Source organism: Parasteatoda tepidariorum, chromosome 7 (assembly GCF_982258835.1).
Source record: "Parasteatoda tepidariorum strain Cologne lab strain chromosome 7, Ptep-v5.0, whole genome shotgun sequence".
NCBI lineage: Eukaryota > Metazoa > Arthropoda > Arachnida > Araneae > Theridiidae > Parasteatoda > Parasteatoda tepidariorum.
In genome coordinates, this window is record NC_141761.1 from 42,005,269 (window position 1) to 42,022,228 (window position 16,960).

The 16,960-nt window shown below is 29.7% G+C and overlaps 2 protein-coding genes across 3 annotated transcripts in view; one reads left to right on the top strand and one right to left on the bottom strand.

Moving 5' to 3' along the window:
* LOC122270638 (synaptogenesis protein syg-2) overlaps positions 1–16,960 on the top strand; it is a 119,124-nt gene that overhangs the window by 22,420 nt on the left and 79,744 nt on the right. The window contains exon 1 of one of the 2 annotated variants that reach the window (XM_087167738.1): positions 15,264–15,364. The exons of the other annotated variant lie outside the window; for it this stretch is intronic. Within the exon in view, the coding sequence (XP_087023864.1) occupies positions 15,322–15,364 (43 nt within the window). The 5' untranslated portion in view covers positions 15,264–15,321. Of the gene's footprint in view, positions 1–15,263; positions 15,365–16,960 lie in introns of those variants that run through there. 2 annotated transcript variants of the gene reach the window in all.
* LOC107445528 (uncharacterized) lies at positions 2,478–10,561 on the bottom strand. The gene is made up of 2 exons (XM_043048884.3): positions 10,421–10,561; positions 2,478–3,710 (listed from the first exon to the last, which is right to left on the bottom strand). Exon 2 carries the CDS (start codon positions 3,706–3,708, stop codon positions 2,560–2,562), a length of 1,149 nt encoding a protein of 382 aa, XP_042904818.2. The 5' UTR covers positions 3,709–3,710; positions 10,421–10,561; the 3' UTR covers positions 2,478–2,559.

The following is a 16,960-nucleotide window of genomic DNA, read 5'->3' on the forward strand; positions in this document are numbered from 1 at the left end:
TGAACCATAAAATTAAAACATAAAAGAGAAAGCTTAGATGTTGCCAGATAAAAATCTCGACATTTTTATCGAAATTTTTAAAAAATATGAAGACTGAAAAGAGAGAGAAAAACTGTTTCCAAGACAAATTGTGACATGAGATAAGGTTATTGTTATATATTGATAAAAAGAAAACTTATCTCTTTCCTATTACTTCGCATAATTTTCTGCGCAACTTCTGTATTCCTAAGTTTAATTTTTTTTTAAAGTACAATTGATTATTTTTTAAATCCAGGTTAGGTTGCATTTTGCTACGATCAAAATATTAATAAAATGAACCTGCATAACATTATAATAGTTAGGTATTTCGTAAATGGAGTAATTTTTTATCGACTTAAAAAGAATGAATAGCATAGCCCCCCAGTGATTAAGTGACTGAAACTCTGACTGAATTCATTTTATTTAATAAAATTTTAAGTGTTTAATGGCACAAAGAAACAATGAAGGACTTTTACACAATGCTTGACCCAAAAGTTTCATTGTCTTCCGGGCTACGATTAAAATTGAAAGATTATAGTGTTTAAAAATAATAACCACCCGTAATCTGCCGGAAAATTGAAAAATCAACTCGTTATATTCAGCGCCATGGTCCTGATAACCGATCAGTAGAAGATGAGATGTTAGGTACAAACAACGGGTAGATGCCCCAAATGCACTTAAATTATACATTTGAGTGCACATATTCAAGGCCATAGATAAATTTTCATTTCCTGGGTTTCAACATCAAGAAAACTTTTTATTATCAAACATCGTTCGTCTAGGCTTAAAAAAGTTAAAATTGGTTGTCCAGCTAATGTTTATTTTAATTACCAAACAAACGCGTCAAATAAGTGTAAAGACTGATTTTAACTCTTAACGTATAAATACTTCTTTACTTGGTTATGTTACCCTTCAATTCTTACCCTCTTGTTTTGGAGTATAGTAAAATCGAATGGATAGTACAAATTTTTGTAAAGAAAAAGTGGTCTAACTGCTTCTAAAACACTCTTCTTTTCGATTAAAAACATAATACAACGAAATATTTGAAGGTATTCAGGAAAAAAACGAAAAATTCCAGTTTCAAAGCTACTCTTCCATTTAAAATGCCGGATTCTTCGTGTTCTCATGTTTCAATCGAATATCCATGGATTAAAACATCAAGCTATTGTTTGTAGAAAGATTATGTAACGGTTAAATTCAGACATTCATTAATTTTATATTTATTTAATTGTATGTTAATTTAAGTTACTTTAACCATGCTGCCACTTTGAGTTATGTTCAAAAGCTTAGCATTCCCAATAGTTCACGGATAGCACAATACAGTTTGGCATCAAAAGTACAGTTTAACATGCTACATTTTCAAGTACTTGGAGGCTCCATTCCATGCTTGTAGAATTTGCCAATCCTCCGTTTCTTTTAACCCATCTAGTCGCATTTGTCTTTTGTTTTTCCCTTTAAAGTTTATATTCTCACAAAACAGTCCTTATGCTTTTAAAATATATAATTATAATTTTATGAACATTTTGTCAATATATTAATCGTTGACAAAATTAGCGAGCACTTTGATTTCAAAAATAGTAAACTATTTTAAATAATATTTAAACTTAGGAATACAGAATGTATTACGTAACTAGAAATAATAAATGAGAACAAAATTTATTTGTTAAAAACATAACGACAACCTTAAAATGCTATAAAATTTCAATTTGGAAACAGTTTTTATCTCTCTTCAGTATTTTTTTTAAAAATTAGATGTAAATATTAAGAATTTAAATCTGGCAACATCTAAACTTCTTATTTCAATTATTTTCTTACGTTTGACAAATTAAACATGAATTCATAAAAGGAAGATCTCATGAGAAATTTTTCAACAATGGATAAATAATCATTTAACGTTAAAAAATCATGAAACAAAATTGAAATTAGATACTTTAAAAACTGAAGTCCATGAAGTCCCTTTCAGCACATTGAATTTAAATTCAATAATTTTATTTCAGCGGGCAACAGTTTGGCTCAAATAGTATTTTTATTTTAAGATTAACTGTTTAATTGCGAAAGTATAGAATGCTAAATTTTTATTTCATCGTACTCCTTGAAAATTATTTTGCACATCTTCGTAAGACCCAGTTTTTTAGTCATAGTTTTGACACAGCAAAACATAATGTAGCGTTAAGCTGGACACCCAAAACAGAGACGATGACAGTACTAACATTTTTTTTTTATATTGAAATGAAAAGTATTGTTAGAGTATATTTAGAAAAATCCATGTATATACAAAATAAATTTTAAACCACGCTTGATGCAACCTTAAAACAAACCTGAAAACCTACAAAATTGTTAAAACTTCAAAAAAACATTAACTACTATCAGATTGATTAGTGTCTTCTACGCTAATTTAAAGCTGTATTTCAAATGTTAAAGCTTTAAAAAGATTTCATTACGCCAATGAAAATAACAAATTTTAAAGAAAAATAAGATTTATTTAAAACCAGTCTTTCAAATACTATACATAATAACAAATAAAATTTAAACTCTACAATATTATTCATCAGTTGCTTCCCCTTGACTCCGAGACCGCATCTCTCGCTCTTGAATCATGCGAGCTTTTAGCCTGGTGTTGTAAGGTGAGTCAAAAATATTGAATGTTTTAGCTCTAAATCTGGATTGTCTTGGCGTACCTTTACTGGCAGAGCTAGGTGTTTCAGAGATGCGTAATGCTTTCATAGCTTCAGTAGGTGACAGAGAATGCTTGTTTCCTGAAGTAGCACTTTGTTCTGCATTGCTGACGGATTCAAGTTTCTTTCCAGTTTCTCCTTCTTCAACTGATGTTGAAAGATTTATTTGCTTGATTGGTTCTTCAATCATTGCTTTGTCTAAGTTAGATGCGCTACTTTCCTTTTTTAGAGCTTCAGTTTCTAACTTTGGAGACTTTGTACTGACAGTAGGGTTAGGATCTGTATTATCAAACGATTTATTTCCAATTCCATCTCTTTCATCTCCGAATACGTCTTCAATTAATCCTTTTACTAAAATAGAAGTACTGCTATGGGCTGTCGAGCCTTCTGTAGCCAACTGTTGAGACTTAGCACGGGCACTAATGGTCTGTTTTGTATCATTGAAAGATTTTGATTCGTTTCCAGTTTCCTCTTGTTCAACCTCTAATTCATCCTCCATGGATTTTTTACCAAAACTAGAGATACTGCTATCGGCTGTATCATTGAAAGATTTTGATTCGTTTCCAGTTTCCTCTTGTTCAGCCTCTAATTCATCCTCCATGGATTTTTTACCAAAACTGGAGATACTGCTGTCGGCTGTATCATTGAAAGATTTTGATTCGTTTCCAGTTTCCTCTTGTTCAACCTCTAATTCATCCTCCATGGATTTTTTACCAAAACTAGAGATACTGCTATCGGCTGTATCATTGAAAGATTTTGATTCGTTTCCAGTTTCCTCTTGTTCAACCTCTAATTCATCCTCCATGGATTTTTTACCAAAGCTGGAGATACTGACGTCGGCTTCACTACCTTCTGAGTTGAACTCCAAAGTACTTGTGTCGATACCAGATTCACTTCGAAATAAATCTCCCGACTCTTTTTCAACACTTAATTCCTCTAATTCCGCTTCCAAAGAACTTGAATCAGATACTGAAGTGTTGTCCACAGAGTCTTCAAAGGAAATTTCTTCTGACATATCTAAATTAAAGAGTAAAAACTTGATATGGTAAATGCGAAAATATAAATATGAACATTCTATACCCAATCTATACCTGAGCAGGAGAGTTCCGCAAATCCTGTTAAATGTATAAAGCAGGACCCGGTATTTTTTACTGTTCTGTCATTTATCAGAAATCTGAAAATGGTTGCAAACAAAAGTCTTGCAATTTTGAAGTTAACGTAAAATAGTAGCTTGATTGTAGACACCATTTTTGAAAATTAAATTTAAAAAAGTTATTTTTGTTTCGTCAATTTAATTCTGTACTTTCTAATTGCTATAAGATTTTTCCTGAATTCAACGCCTGATTATGTAGTTTTTAAGCTATTGCATTTATTAATATAAGTTCTACACAGCGTTTAAAAATATAAGCTTTATTTGCTCACTGGCACATAGCCTAATAAAACAGGAGCTTTACCATTAGAAGAATTCCAGGAAGCTATATTCCACAATACTCAGAGTAAAAATTTCAGGAAGGCTGGATATATTGGCACGTAAAGCCTGCAGAGGGACATAAACGTTTTATTTCTGTCTTTAAATCTAATCATTTTTATTTATGATAAATGCTGAAGATATTCTGTGTGTTCCTTGATTTTAAAACCTTGATATTTCTCAGCAAAAAATGAAGGGCAAAATTAAGAATAAGGTCAGTGACAGTCGCCACTTCTTAAATTAAAAATATTTCCAAAAGCTAGGAAATATGTAATACCTTATTATGCATCACTGCTCTAAATACTGGAAATAATGATCTCAATTAAATAGTTCAAACAAGGAATATTTGTCGATCCACACACTTAAAATATGCTTTCACATCACTTAAAATACTATATTATCTATGGTTTTTCTCATGTTTATGCTTTTATAGGGAAGTAAATTCCTGATTTATCAACAAAAAAAATCGATAAGGAACATTTGTTTACCAGAGAGAAACTTATTGAGGGAAAATATTGGCATTGACAATGACAGTGGAACATGGAGAATTAGAAATGATTGAGTTTTTGAAAAAGTATCAAGATATGAATACTTTTCACCTTATCTTTACATATCATGTCTTGACATGATATGTAAATATAAGGTGTCTGAAGTGGTTGGGTCACATCTAGAGGATGAACACTAACAGTTGTGATAATGGTCTGACTCAAAACCTGGCTTCTTAAGACCAAGTTGAAAACCAAGAGAGATGATAAAAAGGAGTTTAGGACATAAAATGTCAAAAATAATGAACTAGAAATTTAAATCGGGTAAGAGTGAGGATGAATAGTGAAACCAATGGATAGAATTCCAAGGATGGCAAGTGATATATTGCTATGTTGAATGAAATGAGACATTTATTGCCTAAAACGAAGTCATTTAATGATCAGCCAAGTAATTCTTTAAGACATAGGTCTGCCCAGAAAACAATCCTGAAAAACCAATAATTAAAGGATTGTGCTAAAAGCAAAACGTTAGCCAGTTCACTGGAGGTATGAAAGAGGTAATTTTATGTGTTAACGAAACATTTCACAGGGGAAAATGTGCTACAAAAACAGGAATGTATAAAAATTTGGACCTAAATTTAATAAATTTTCCTTTAGAAATGCATTTAATAAATTTTCCTTTAAAAATTTATTTGATTTCAATCATTAATTTTACATACACTAAAAATTGTAAATTTATTAATTTTTAAGACTGCGTTACTAGCAATTATTTTTATCACCTAAAATTTTAATTACATTTCGTGTTTTATAGCGTCCTATTTGTATTTCATTAGAGATGCGTGAAAGTTTCATCCGTATTAAATTTTTTTAAGCCATTATCAGTAATTCTAAACCTCTTTATGACTGCATATAGAGTAAAGTTGAATTCAATGATCCCGGATGCAGCTATACTGCTGCATACGTAATTTCGTATTACTCAATGCTACGAAAAAAAACTTTTTGTAAACCTTTTTTTTCAATATAAACTAAGTAATACGAGTACCTGAAAGAAAACCTCGCATCAGAAATAGCCCTAAGAGGCCATGAAGTCCCAAGAGAACTGTAAATAGAGAGGAGCACTCACATTTGAGGAATTAGTTTTGAATTTTGTTTTGATTACTTTTGCGGTCGTATTCTCAACTACCAAATCTACCAGTCATAAGTCAGTCCTTAGCCACAAAAAAAATTCTGATTCTCTAGTTGAGAAAAATTCTGTTCCTTTAAACTTCCTTTGAAAATGCAAGCAATTCAGTATTGTTATAGCCATTGTGCATTTTGAGATGTCACATGAAAAAAAGTGCTCATTTGTGTTTAAGTATACTGTTTTCCCTATTAAAAAATAATTTTCGTCGTACACCTGTATATTATGTCCCGTATAGCAATTATAGAAACACTGAATAAGACAGACAAAAATTTGACATTTATTTTAACTTAGTCAATCGATCAAAGCTTCCATTTCAGTGTTTAAATATTGGTACTTTTTTGCTGCTGTTTTAAAACTGCATCATAAGTACTCAGGAATTTAAAATGCAAATATTGTAGTTAATGCAATAGGAATATTTTTCTGGTATCGCATCGCATTTTCCAAATGTTGTATTTTATCCCAAATTTTGTAATTGGTCATTTTAAAATTAAGGAGTTTCGGGTTGAGAATTAAGTTTCCAGGTTATTTTTAGACCTGACAATTTATAAAATATTAATTGTGGTTTGGCAAGTAATAACATTTTGTAACAAATAAACGAAATGTGAAAGGTTTCAGTAGAGAAATTAACTTTGTAAGAAAAAGAAAAAAATTTCAAAAATTTCAAAAAGCAGAAATTGAAAAATCAAAAAAATTTTGTTAGAACTTGTTAATAGCACTATAATGAATTTGACAAATCAATATTAATTTATTTGCTCAATTAAATTTTAAATAAATTTTGAAGACGAAGGTCTCAGATTACGAAATTTTTGTTTAAAACCACTCCAAAAAAGCAAATCTGATTGTTCAGGTGACCTGGTTTTAAGACGGGAACAGTATTTTCAAAAAACACGTTATTGTTGCACTCTCAGAAATAAAACTAACTTTAAACGATTCAGCAATCTTTGAACTGCATTTCATTAATTTTGAGAATCATTTCGTCATGAAATCACCTGATTTGTGACGAAACGGAAATTCGTATGACGAAATTGTTTTGTAGACTCCAAACCTCATCGCAGAGCATTCTGGGAGATACTTAACTAGTTTAAAGACTAGACTATCGAAATTAGAATGAAGAAATAAGCTCACCGACCACTGTATGGTGGTCAAGGATTTGTCCTTATTAACTATACCACCTGTTAGATACCATGAGGAATTATAGATGCCACATGGTGTGTTTTTAATCTTTTGGAAAAATAGAATGTTTAAGTATTTCTTTACTTTTGACGAAACTTTCCTCGTATAACTATGTACTCACTTTGAAAAATGTTCACTCTGAGCATGTACCAGGAAACTATTTCGTCGAAAACGAAGAAAGTTATGAAATTTGAGTATTTTTACAGGGAAATAAACAAAAAAAAACTTGAAGTTAAACACTAATCTATGCATTTTTCAATGTTATAAAGAATATAATGTTAAATGGGCAAAATTATGAGCATATTTTGTAATCTAATATTACTTAATAATCGAATATACAGCAAATTTATACGAATCCGTTTCAAAAATGAATGAGTGTTTAGTGAAAAAAAAGACTTTAGTTTAAAAAATGATTTTAATACATGTGTCTGGCATTATTTGCCCCACCTTTAACTAAACTTCAGTATTTTTAGGAAATTATTTACTGTTATAAAATTAATGAATTTTCATATTTATTTTTTATTATTGATGCTTGACTGGAATGAAGAATTTCGTCACGTGGACGAATGTGTGTTAAAGTAAGCAATTTTATTTAATCTACGCTACTCAAAGTAATACAATTATCAAATTTGGTGCATTACAATAAGTATACATTATAAGGCACTTATCAAGCTTTTAGAAAATTCGCAAAACGGCAATAATTTTTGCAAAATTAAGGCAAAATTTAAATTCCGATTTATTCAGTTTTCTAAAGTTCATTATATCGTGTTCATAAATTAAACCAAGAGATGAAAAAAAAAATATGTAGTATTTGAAAAATCAGGTAATATGCTCAGAAACTAAGAGAGTAAAAAGTTCAATTTTAGCTCGTCTTAACTCTGGTTTGTAATTTTCGAAAAAAAAAAGTAAAGTCAAATTTTTAATAAATTAAATATAGTTGAGAAGACTAAATCAATTTATAAAGTTTCGAATTTTCATAGTAACAATGAATTTTAATCTATAATGACTGGTATTTTAAAAATCTGTAGATTTTATTCATTTTTAACATTTAATAAAGAACTTTGGATTTATCCTTTATTAAGACACTTAATAAAACGACTCCTTACATTTTATAAAAAATGCATCTCTGAAAAACTAACAAATGTGTAATTATCAACGTAAAAATTTGAATCTAAGAATTAGAAATCTGAGGAGCGAAAAATTCGCTGTTGGACTAATGGCCTGACAGATTTAAAATCAATTTTCTTTGAACTATACGTTATCGTTAAACTCATATTTTGAAAAAAAATCCGACTCAGTTTCTAATACAAGTTGCTTTCGTTGTTAAAAAATAAAGTACATACGAAACATACTTCATAGGCAGGCAATAAAATTATATTATTTGCAAAAAACTTAAACTATTCTAATTTCATCTATGAAAAAAAATTTTAAGCTTTAAAACTCTGGGTGAGGAGAGTAGTGTAAATCACAGTTTAACAGAGAACCACAAGGTTGGTACTTACATATAGAAAAACATAAAACATCTACTATCAAGTTCCTACTAGAATATACCGAAGATCCCACATTGCTTTCGAACTGGTGAAAGTTGCCCAACTATTACTTTAAATGACATAAAATGAGTAAGTTCGTCAATTTTACTACAGCTGAAGCGTTTAAAAAATAAAAAGGATTAAAATTAAAAATTAGAAAACTTTTCCTAAATAATTCATTAATCTTCATAAATATTCTAGAAACTTTGTTAAAATTCGCAGACCTTTACGATTTGACATATGAAGTTTAATATTTTGAATTTTGACTAAGATTTGGGAAAATTTTTTGTACTTAATTTTTTATAATGAAATAAAATTTGTCGATAAATATCGAAATGACCACATGAACCTCATAAAAACTATAGTACTGCTAATTTTAAGAATACAAATTTTAAAATTCCCATTTCAGAAGAGAAATTTTGTCAAAAAATTCAGGAAAATTGAATAGTTATAATTAAAACTTTATTTAGGAATATTGAATATGGACAATGTGATGCAAGCAAGCAATCTTTTAAAATGATCAAAACTTATTTTTATTCGTCAAACCCAGATAGAGTATACTTAAGTACGCTTTTAATTTTCTAACAGAACTACTTAACTATTTCCTTAAATTTGAAATTTTATAATGGCGATTCGTGATTTAAAAATAAATTTATAAATAATCCATCGTAATGTTAAGTAAAAAAGTAAAATACATACTTTGTTAACTTAATAATTCTTGAATAATTCAGCAAACTTGAAGTTTATAAAATTCTTCCGTTATGTTAATCATTTTTAAAAACTTTTTTACTTAAACATTAAATTTAAATACTGAAGAGTGTTAATTTAAGTTAATTTCATGAAAATATTCTTAAAACCTTCAAAGATAACAAAAATTACTGAAAAAGAGGAAAATATTACATTATTCACATTCTTTCAACTTATATGACTTCATCGGATAACTAGCTAAAACAAAGCTTAGAAAGCAATCGCCGAACTAAAATTATGAAGTAAAATTTCAAGTTAATTTTAAATCCTTCAGATTTTGGTTTTCAACGAACATAGTACCAATATACATATAATATATTATTTGATTGTTAGTTACATTTTGTAAGAATCTAAGCAATATAACTATAAACTAAATACTAATACAATCGAAGAAATGTTTAAAGGATCTATTTAGATGTATAACAAGACTCCAATTGCATTTTAATGTTGTGTGCAAATTTTACAACGTTCTTTGTAATATAATAAAGAATTCTTAAATTTAAAAATAACTTATTTAACAGTTTTTTGTTAGTAGTAAAACAAATTTTACTTTTTTTGTGAATATTTTCACCTTAAGTTAATGCAAAATTTATCTAAAAGGTAAAGAAAAGCTTTAAATAATGATTTCTACTCAGTACAATGTTTTTAATTCTACTGGGTAAAGATTTAGTTTTGTAAGACACTTTGCTTAACAGAATTGACTACGGTATGAAAAAGGTAAATAGTCGTTCCGGAATTAAAGCAATTCAAATAATCAAATTATCTTAAAGAAAGTTTAATCGTACAATTGAGTACAATTTCTTAAAAACTATATACGACGATTTTTAAATAGCTAGCAAATAAATTTTTTATGCATTACAAAATTACTGTTATGTTAAATAATTCTTCGTTTTCATTAATTAAAAGAGGAAAATGAATGGGCATAGATTTGAATTGCTTTTAAGTAAATCTTGAAACAAATCAAAACCCTAAAACGCCTGGTGGAAAAGAAAACACAAAAAAACTGTTTAAGTTTAAAATACTAAATAAATATACAATATCTAAAATTTTTAAAACATTTAAATAAATACTAAAATTTTTAAAACATTTTATTTTCCAAAGAGTACAATAAGAAAATAATGAAATATCGCTTTAAAACTCACCTATCTATGTTGTTTCTGCAAGCGTATCAAACAATAAATAGCGTATCAAACAATAAATAGCGAATCCAACTTCTTAGCTTTTCATTTGCTATTTAACAAAAGACACAATTGCGAAAAAAGTGAGGATTTATTTGGTTGAAAACATTCTGCGTCATTTCCTCCTTGGGTTGGATGAAGAAGAGGATGTTGCTCTTCGCTTTTAGCCTCTGTGTCGCAAGGGAGAGTTTGGTTGAGGATGATGAGTTGACTTGATGATGATGGAGAACTGAGGGTACAAGATGATCATGATGAAGAAACTTTAAACTAATTCAATGTAAAATTTGCAGTTTTCCGAGTAACCAAAGAACAAAATTTCGTAGTTCCAATACACTTTTGAGGAGGTTGAATTGTTGATAATGAGGAAGTGAAGATGCAAAATGATCGTAAAGGACTAATTCGATGCAAAGTTTTCAGTTCTCTGAGAATTCAAAATCAAAATATGGTGGTTCCAACACTTTTGGAGAGACACACATGCGTCAGAGGAAATCTCTTAACTGATACGCTCTTTTCCCTAGGTGATCAGGGAGGCTTACACCAATTAAATTAAAAATTCGTTGTATTTACGAACATGTGAGATTTGTAGGTTGCGGACTATAATCTTCTAGTTAAACCCAAAAGGAACACCAAGTTTTTTTAAAAGAAAAGATTTTCTTGTTGGTTATAGCTGAGTAGACGGTGAGAAGAAAGTGGGAACACCCTTATTGAGGCACGCAGTGCTTGTCTATGAAGATCGAACCCTTTGCACTCAAAGAGGAGGTGGTTTGCAAATTCTGGGAACTGACAATCATCCCACAAAGGTGAGTCTACGAGTCCAATCTTGTTCCAAACTGCATTTAATTGAATTGTGTTACTTCGAAAACGGACGCGAGATTAAAATGTCGTATTTTCCATTTGGGAGTTGATTGGAGGAAATTTTATTGACTTGGTGACCTAAGTTTTCTTCCATACCATTTGTGGTATTTCGAGTTGATCCAGAGGTTATCGAGTTCGTGGTTTAAGTCAGAAACTAAAACTAAACTCAGTGACACAACAGCCTATAGAGTGCAAGGCCTACTTTGCCCTTCTTAGTTTTCTTGACCTTGGGCTCTGGGGTATAGGAGCAGATGTTCCAGTTAGGTGCTCAGCCGAACGCGAAACCCCCAGTGTTTAGTTCCTAACCATACTTGGTACTCACTTATCGGCCCACTGAAGGGATCAAAGGCTGAGTCAACCTTGGTCGGGCCGAGGATCGAACCCAGGACCTGTGGCACTGGAGCGTAAAGCGCTACCACTAATCCACCGGGCGTCGGTATAAGTCTAAACATCATGAATATGACAAGTCTTCGGGAGAGATAAAGGGAACGGCTCGAGGTGTATTGGTGGCTTGTTTAGCCAGTCTATCCACAGTTTCGTTGGAGGAGGGGGTGCCAACGTGTGCTGGTATCCAGGCGAACTCTAGAGATTTTACGGTTGCATTTGTTGAAACAATCTTCTGTTCTCAGTAGAGGATGCTATGAGGGGATTTATAGGTAGCCAAGATGAGGACAGTGATTGACGATTTACTGTCTGATAAAATAACGTAATCGAGATCCTCGGTGGTGAATTTTGTAAAAGATAAATAAATAGCTGAAACTTCTCAGGGGAAAACTAAATTAATGGGGGGATTGATTTGAGAGATATAACACATATTTTTCCTTGAATTCATAGCCGTAATACGTATGCTCTAATTGGATTTCGAGGCATCAGTCGCCAGAATGGCAAAATGTTTCCAAAGGGTGTGGATAGTTTCCTGATAAAGGGGGTTGGTTGGTTGTTAAGTTACGTCGCACTAGAGCTGCACAATGGGCTATTGGCGATGGTCTGGGAAACATCCCGGAGGATGATCCGAAGACATGCCATCACAATTTTGATCCTCTGCGGAGGGGATGGCACCCCCGCTTCGGTAACCCGACGACCTGCGCGTGAAGTCGAGCACTTTACGGTAGCACAGTTTAACGAGGACCAATACCGCACACTCTCGGTCCCTGCGCAGACTGATCCAAGTGGTCACCCACCCGCACACTGACCGTTGCCAGTGATGCTTGACTTCGGTGATCTGCTGGGAACCGCGTCTTAACGATCAGTCCACTGCGGGACCCTGATAGAGGGGGAGGATTTCGTTGGGATTTTTCGCTGCGGGAAAAAAATATATAAATAAATATCGATACTAAATATATAAGTGCACAATAATTTTCAATAAAAATAATTTGGAAATAGCGTTTTTGAAAACTTTGATATATTATACAAATTTCCTATTACACTACATTTCAAAAACATAATTTGATAACATTAGTTTAAGTTTCAGCAAATAATGAGGTTGATAACACATAAAATTAGTAAAAAGCAATGGAAATTCTTTTAAAATTAGGAACTGGAACTATTTTGATTGAAGATACAACGTAACTGTCTCTTTTAAATGTTGAATTTAATGACAATACAATAATATAAGTTATCAGCAATATACTACACAAGTCATAAGTTCTTTACTATTTGAAGAGTTAAGCGGAAGAATATCATACGAAAGATATAAGGACGTATACTTAACTATAGACAAATGACAATGGCTGGAACGGTTCCGCAAAGAAAGGAAAAACAAAATTGAGTTATCATTTCTTAGGAATTACTTAACCTATTTTTTTGAGCAAAACATTTTTTGAATTCAAGAAAAGAAACTGTTTTAAAAATATTTTAAATAAATGGAAAAATTAATTAATTACTTAGTGTCCTGTATAGTAACCTGATATTATTGATTATACTCACTGTCATAATTTACATTCTAAAATTACGGTAAAATAGCCAGCTGTTATCCAGTTATCCAGTTAATCGGTAAGTTCACGGTAAGGAACAATTGTTTACCTTTACAGGTTTAAAACCGTATTTAACTACTTTGGTTAAAAAAAAACGTGAATGCAAACCTGTACGGTTTTTTAACCATTTACATATAGCATGCTTTCAAAACCGTAAAAATGAAATTTAATTGAACATTGGAGTTCTTGTTTGCTAATGGATATTTCAATTAGTTGTGGTTGAGTCGTTTTCTGACAAGTAAACAGTGGAGTGTGGTTTAAATAGTTAATCTAATGATGACGTCTATCGTAACATGTGGGGTATAGTGAATATTTTGTGTTAAGCCACTCTATGGTACTGCCAACTATGTGTGGATGAGATTTTGTTATTCCTATAGTTCAGTGCAGTGTTGCAAACTAACGAGTGTAGGACGCTACACCCATGTTGCAGGAGAAGAGGAAATATTGAGGTGTCAACGCTGGAATTCGAAGATTCATTCAGTCGATCGTGCGATTGACAGATTAAACATTGACAAATTATTCGGCTAAAGTTTGTACCCAGTGGCAAATGGGTCGGTTGTTCAACGACGGTTATAAAATGAAATAAAATCCTTCACTCATAGCAATCGCCTAAAATAATATTTAAGATAAATTTCCTATTTCGGAACTCGACTGTTTGAAAGCCTACAAGAGGATATAATTGTTTAAAGTGCAAGATGTCTTCTATAAGACTGTCAAATTCCAAAAGTTAATAAAAGCAAAACTGTTAAAGAAAAATATTTTAAAAGCAAATTCCTGTGACAGACAGTTGATTTTTCTACCCAAAATTTTCTGTTTCATTTTAAATTTTTTCTACTGACTGCTCTGCAGATATTTGATATTTAAAACAAACTATTTGAAAATTATAAGCTTTTAATGACCTGAAATCACATTTTAAAGTTTTCAAATTTTCTGAATCATCTATAATCGAAACAACATTTCGTAAAACATACTGCAAAGAAAAATTCACTTATTCACTTTCACTTCACAGTATTTTTAACTATAGTATATTATATTTTTTTTAAAAATTAATTTTTGCTGTTTAAATATGCTTTTGTTATGAAATTAGAAATTGTAGAAAAAATTTTTAGCAGAAATGATATATCAGTGGCAAACTTTAGCAAAGGGAGCCCTTTAATATTCAATAAGGTGTTTACCAATCTAACTTTGTTAATAACTTTCGCATTTAATAAAATTTTAACTTGCCATTTTAAAAGTTTTCTAATATAGGTTTCTTTATAAAAATAAATTTTCTTTCAGCTTTCTTTCTGAATAATTTTTTTAAAAATAAATTTAAAGACTAAATATATTAACATTTTAAAAGTTTTCTAATATAGATTTCTTTTTAAAAATACGTTTTCTGTCAGTTTCATCAGTGAATAATTTTTTTAAAAATAAATTTAAGGATTTTATATTAAATATCAATTATAAAGCCTTAGCTCGATGAAATAATAAAAGGAAAAGAAAATAGTTCTCAAAATTAATGCGATTTTCAAATCTAAAACAGTAGCTACTAAAGTAAATTCATTAATCAAAAGGGGCACCTATGATTATTTTTTATTGAAAAATTATTATTTTTCAAAATAAAATTTTTTATTGGTAATAATTTCAAAATATATTATTTTATATTCAAGAGTATTATTTTTTATTAAAAAATTAGGAAGTTTTCTTTTTATAACCATATTTATTTTCTGGAATGTTTTAATAACATTAACAAATTCGAGTATTTCCGTTTCACAAGATTGAGTGAGGTTTCGAATTTCCTAACTCAACTTTTTTGAATTTAAGAATCAAATTATTCTCTAGCATACGAACTGTTTTTTTATTTATACCTCCAGCGCAACAAGTGCATTTTGACTTGTTTCAAATATTCCGTTTGTGCTAGGTTTCACGTTCGCTAACAGATGGCGCTGTGAAAAATAATCAATGCTGGCGGTTATTGCATGCCACATTTGAAAATCAGTATCAATGTTTTCGCGTTTGAAGTAAGTTGAACAAGTGAATGGATACATCTCAACCATGTTCACTCTCTTAATTATTGTTTTTATTATAGCAACCAAAGGTAAGAAAAAATTTTAGATATTAAATATTATATTTGTTTTTTCAGAAAAAAAGTATCAATTAAAATCACATTTATAAATATGTCACAGAATGGAATGGAATAATAATATTGCGTAAGCGAAATGCATTAGAAGCATAGATGATTTTAATAAAAATACAAAAAATATGTAAGGACATAAGTAAATACAATAAAAAAAAACATGCATAACGCGAAATAAACAAAAAAAGCACATATATTTACTTAAAATATAAATAAATGAATAACATCATAATATTTAGAATCTTTCAGCAATTTTAAAAAATAATAGGTAGTTCTTTTTTGTAGCATTACTAATTAAAAAGATACATTTTACTTTTTAACTTCTGAAATTTTATTATTTCAATTTGAAAAAATTTCTCAAGTTGCTTTAGTAACATTTGCAATGTTTAATCACATAATTATTTAAATTTATCTCAATGAATATACTTTATCAAAAAAGAATTTTAGAAATTTTATTTCAATTTTAGGCATGCTATTTTATGTACTCTATTTTGCAGCAAAAAAGCTGTTTTTATTTTGTCTTTTAAAAAGTAACTTAAATTTTTATTAAAGAATAAAATACAGAATAAAACGCGGGATTGTAATGTGTAATTTAGTAATTAAATTAACTTATTAAAGAATCGTTACGTAAATTTATAAATAAAAAGCTATTAAAAGCTATTTATTTTAAAAATAAAAAGCTATATTTGCATCAATTTCATATATTTTTATTAGTTTGATTTGTCATCCTCATATTTGTTAGTAAAATTTTAAACAGACTGTTATTTCATTAAAAAAAGGTTAACTATTAAATTTAAACTATAGCATTTTTTTCTGACTATCTAATAGATTTAAAAGTTTAATATCAGTAATGGTCAACTAGCATGTGATGCGAAGTATGCGACTAAGTGGGGAAAAAAGGAAAGCAAATTCGTCAAATTACAGTTCATATAATGTTAATTGATCGCTTTTATTTATTATTATTACATTACTTATACTATATTACTTATCACGTACAGCAATAAATATATGTAGCTCCAGTTTTATTTACAGACAATTATAAAAACTATAATTACTTTGCTTTAAATTTTCATCTCAATAAAATTGTAGGAATCGTATATTTATTGGAAAGAAATGCGGCCAGCAGGAAAGCGCATGTAAATTTACAACCCAATAATAAATATTATTTACAGGAATATAAGTTCGTTTTAAAATTTAAGCAGTTATGTTAATTATTAAAAATTTTATAATTATTACGCTTTTATTATAATATTTTAATGTAACTGAAAATATTATGACTCAGTCTTAAAATATTTCGGGGATTTCTTTCAAATAAATATAATTAAAAAAGATTCTAAAAATATCTTCCTCTTTTTAAATATGTCTTCTTTCTTTTTCTCTTTAAAAAGAAGGAAAAAAAAGTTAAAACCCAGTAATCTTTAATTAAATCAGAAACATATATTCAAGAAATTAGAAGAAAAAAATATTTCTCATCTGCAAGCCTCGTTAAAAAATAGTCTCCTAGTGGCGACCAATAAGTTTCGTGTGGCGACTATATTTATAGCTTTCTAATTGCGA

Excerpts from the sequence above, each read along its gene's own strand:
- LOC107445528 (XM_043048884.3), bottom strand. The coding sequence starts at position 3,708 with ATGTCAGAAGAAATTTCCTTTGAAGACTCTGTGGACAACACTTCAGTA.